The sequence below is a fragment of the Lipotes vexillifer genome, unplaced genomic scaffold (assembly GCF_000442215.2).
Source record: "Lipotes vexillifer unplaced genomic scaffold, Lipotes_vexillifer_v1.1 scaffold1179, whole genome shotgun sequence".
Taxonomy (NCBI): domain Eukaryota; kingdom Metazoa; phylum Chordata; class Mammalia; order Artiodactyla; family Lipotidae; genus Lipotes; species Lipotes vexillifer.
Genome location: NW_006783890.1, coordinates 479,102 through 483,303, shown reverse-complemented (window position 1 = coordinate 483,303; position 4,202 = coordinate 479,102). Strand labels below are relative to the sequence as shown.

The 4,202-nt window shown below is 36.3% G+C and overlaps 1 protein-coding gene across 1 annotated transcript in view; it reads right to left on the bottom strand.

The window, feature by feature from the left end:
- The window catches only part of ABCA12 (ATP binding cassette subfamily A member 12), a 184,381-nt gene that overhangs the window by 65,993 nt on the left and 114,186 nt on the right, over positions 1-4,202 (bottom strand). Inside the window, exons 22-23 of the mRNA XM_007456410.1 lie at positions 2,723-2,902; positions 1,820-2,135 (exon numbers count right to left, since the gene is read on the bottom strand). Of these exons, the coding sequence (XP_007456472.1) occupies positions 1,820-2,135; positions 2,723-2,902 (496 nt within the window). The remainder of the gene's footprint in view (positions 1-1,819; positions 2,136-2,722; positions 2,903-4,202) is intronic.

The following is a 4,202-nucleotide window of genomic DNA, read 5'->3' as shown; positions in this document are numbered from 1 at the left end:
CCCGCGTGCCCTGCATCGGCAGGCGGACTGTCAACCACTGCGCCACCAGGGAAGCCCGCCATTTTCTTTTTAATCTATAAGGCCAAAGAATTACCTTCAAGTTCCCCATGAAAGATGCAAATATTTATGGAACATGACATCACCAGCATTCATTTTCACTTTAGCATCAGAAGTGTATCACCAACAGAGATATGAAGGATTTTTTAGTGGGGGAGAAGTGAGGGTTGGGGCCACATCCAATTTTTTTGGTTCCTGGGAAACTGGCAAGGGGGAAGCACTTAGAGAATATTTGTTGAATGAATTTTGTCTCGGATCAGGTCCAGCCTTGATGCTGTTTTTGGCCCTGGAATTAGGCAAAGGCCTTCATTCATTAATAACAAATCCCCGCTAATGTTTCTTCCAAGTGACTGTGTATTTTAGGTTTGGTATAGTATGCAACAAAATTCTGGTATTGTAATTAATGGACCAATGCAGTACCAGCTACTCAACTTTAGGCAATTTACTTGGATTTCAATTTTTTCATCTGGAAAGCGTGGCTGATAATATCTGCTCTCACTTTATGAGGTTGTTTGGTGCAGCAAATGAAATAATATATGTGAAAGCACTTCGTATGCAACAAAGAGTTTATATGGGTACATTAAGGCATTATGTTCATACTCCCAGGAAGAATGCAGAGTACAGTTACTTTACTCTTAAAAGAAACATCCAGGTAACTACCATCCTAGGTATTAAAATTTACAAGAGGAAGAAAGTCAGAAGGTAAATAGATGAGAATTTTCATTTAATTGAAACCACAGGTCTTTACTATTCATGCAAGCCATTTCAGTTCACACATGGTTTAGGCAACAAGGTCCTGACTGGCTTCTACAATAAGTAGCTAACCTTGACAACCTGCTGACAGAATCATCACCTGTCTTCTCGTATCACTGCTGCACAAACAGCTACATAACCTCATCTCTATAGCTCTTGAAGCAGTCAAAGGAGACAGAAGCATTGATAGAAACAGAAAAAAAAAAAAATCCAGACCCATCTCAACTGTATATAAACTGCAATAACTGGGCTGAATAACAAGCACAATTCATTTAAAGTAATATTCAGCCTCAAGCTTTTGTGTAGAATGAGCTTGAAAAACTTAGCCCACTACCCTAATTTTCTTACTGTGGTCAGAGTGGAAGAACCATTCAGTGCTACCCTACTGGCAAATTTCTTGAATATTCAAATTCAATTGTCTAAAAGTATGATCTTTACATTTTTTGTTCATTTAGCAAAACCACTTTAGATAATGATTCCTACCAAGCGGACTGAGAATACATAAGATAGTTTCAGATAGCACAATATTTATCTTAGAGAGTTGATCAATAATGTTTTATTAATTTTTTCTGTAAAACTGACCCTACACTCACATATTTCTAATTAAATTTGAGAGTTGGAAGGGATTTTAAGATTGTTTTGTTTAACATCCTTATTTGATTAGAGAAAAGTAAAACCAGTTGAGAGTGGGTAACATCAAAATCATGCAGCGATGCACTCAAGTCTGGAGTCCAACTCTCTTAATTTGGGGGCCAAAGTACTTGGAAGCCTAAGGATTATATTAAAGAAAACATGGATCACTTAGTAAGAACTTTAGCATCATCTGGGTAGCGATGGGCAGCTATAGTGAGCTGTGCCCTATGCTGTGGATCTTTTCCTTGAAACAAGCATTTGACAAAGGTTTGGTGAATGTTATTCCTTTCATGTGACACATGTGAATGAATGAAAAGAAATGAATTCTAAAAAAAGGGGTTGATTATTTTAAATGCCTGGAAGTGCATGGACTTACTTGTCTTTCATGTAGCAGGGATAAGGAATTGCTTGGACCTGGACTGCTATTTCCTGGGAGTTCCTTCCAGTCTGCAATTCAATGACTGCTCTTTCAATACTCTCCTGTAAGTAAACAAAAGCCCTGCCATAGATCTGGTTGTTTGATGGAGAATTGTGTGGCCCTGGGGCCCATATCTTGGTTCTTATGCTTCTTGTGGTCTGTGAAGTCTTGAGACTCATGCGGATGGTATATTTCACAACAGGAGGAAGAGAGACGTTTTCAGAGTCATAGCTTCTGTGCTGGCTGCTATTAGAAGGAAGCTTAAAAATAACACCTAAAAGTAAAATGGCAACAACATCAGAAGGTTATTTTATGGTTGACGTTATTCATTGTTTGGAGGGTACACATAGGGGGCAGCCAAACAGGCAACTGACTTAGTAATGTGACACTAAGTTCAGACTTCTAATTTACAGAAAAGATGGCTAACTGAAAGTGACAACCTCAGAGACTCAAAGCAGGAGTTTGAGAAGATAATCACAAACTAAGTGGCCAGATTAAATATATCACTCTAAGCCACTTACTGAAATTAAACACACACACACACACACACACACACAAATGAATAACCTTGACTGATTATGAGGATGGACTCAACTTCATCCTGTAACTATGTAATCCTTTACAGTTTTAATTTTAACCATACCAACAAAATTACACATATTGAAAGCTCCTCATGTAGTTGTTTGCCTCATGTAGTTGGCTGCCTACATGAAAGGTTCTCATTTCTAAGGACATCAGAGGGGACAGTGTCCTCCCTCCACCCCCAACTACTTTTCTGAGTTCTGGATGAAAGAAGTGAGGCAAGAATTTGGCCAATTTTAGTACAGAGAGAAGCTTAAATTCTAGTAGAATAACACTTACTTCCAAAAAGTTCATTGCTTTTGTAGAGTCTTTTAGCCTCTCTTTCCATTTCATCTATGCTTTTTGCTGCCTGGATACGGTCATATAATATACAGGAGGAAATATTTACTGTCAGGGAAGACAGTGTGTTAAGATGATCAATGAGGTCAATGCCGTTCTCTAATTTTAGCCTTAGAATATCTAAAGAAGAAAAAAGACAGACAGAAAGCATATTATTATGTTGTGTTATAATGTTGTTTCTAGTAGTAACAGGACAAAATACTGACTTTTTGGTAAGTAGTAAACCTTAAACTAGATTATAAATAATGAGAACTTGTAGAATTTACTCTAAAAATATCTAGTACTCTGTATCTGGGAAAATGTAGCCAGTCGTGCAAATGTTCACTGAGGATAATTTTGAACTAGTTACAGACACAGTAAACCCAAGTACAAAGAACGGTACAAACTAATTCAGAAGTACATTCTGCTACAATTTAATTAACCAAAGGCTAAAGGTGAATAATTTTTAAAAATCCATCTGCATTAGTTAGGAAGAAAACTATAAACTAGAGGTGAAGCATTTGAATAAACAGAATTTCTTGCTTTGTTCAGGGAATGTAGATGTAAGAATTTAAGCAAGGGAAGTCTATGCAGTGTGTAGAACAAATAGATGACATCATTCAGGCAGTTGTGATACAGAATCATTTCTCAGGTGACAATCTACGCCACATAGTTACAACTTTCTAATACTGTTTGACTTAAAACCTTATGTGAGCTATCTCTATTCATATCTGTATTAATCTAGATAAAATGATCAAGATTTTTTTTTCAGGTAATTACTCTGGAAGAAAGAGGATTTAATTGCTCTTCAATTTCATTATTCCTTATGAGGAAATCAACTGAGACAAAGGGTAAATATAAAATTGCAAGTTAATAAATCACTTGGCCAATTAAATTTTCACTGACTTGATCGCCATGAATACTGAGAAGGCTGTGATATCATAAATCCCTCTTCACAGAACCCAAACATGTCTCTACCATCATCCAATAGAAGACTAAATTTCTCACAGAGGGCAACTTCTTAAATGCACCTCTCATTAGAATTTAAAATGAAATGTTTTGCTTCATATAGACATTGGTGGGGGAGGGGTAAAATTGTGGTTGAACAGTGGCCTCCAGCGGCCGCTGGAAATCAACACAACAGCAAAGGATTCTTCAAAAATGCTGGTAGATAGAGCTATGAAGAGTCAATGCTCCCCAAATCCAAACTATAAAACCTCTTTGATACTAAGTTAAATATACAATTACACAAACAGTAAGTCTCACTGCTGTAGTCATTTTAACCTTCTTTTAAATTCTAAAACTCATCTCCTATTTCTAAAGTTAGGAAAAAAAAAAAAACTATATAGGAAATTTGTAGTTTATCCCTGATATTTTGATCAAATGTTTCCTTACCCAAATGATAATTTTAGTTTTTTTTTTTTTTTTTTTTTTTTTTTTT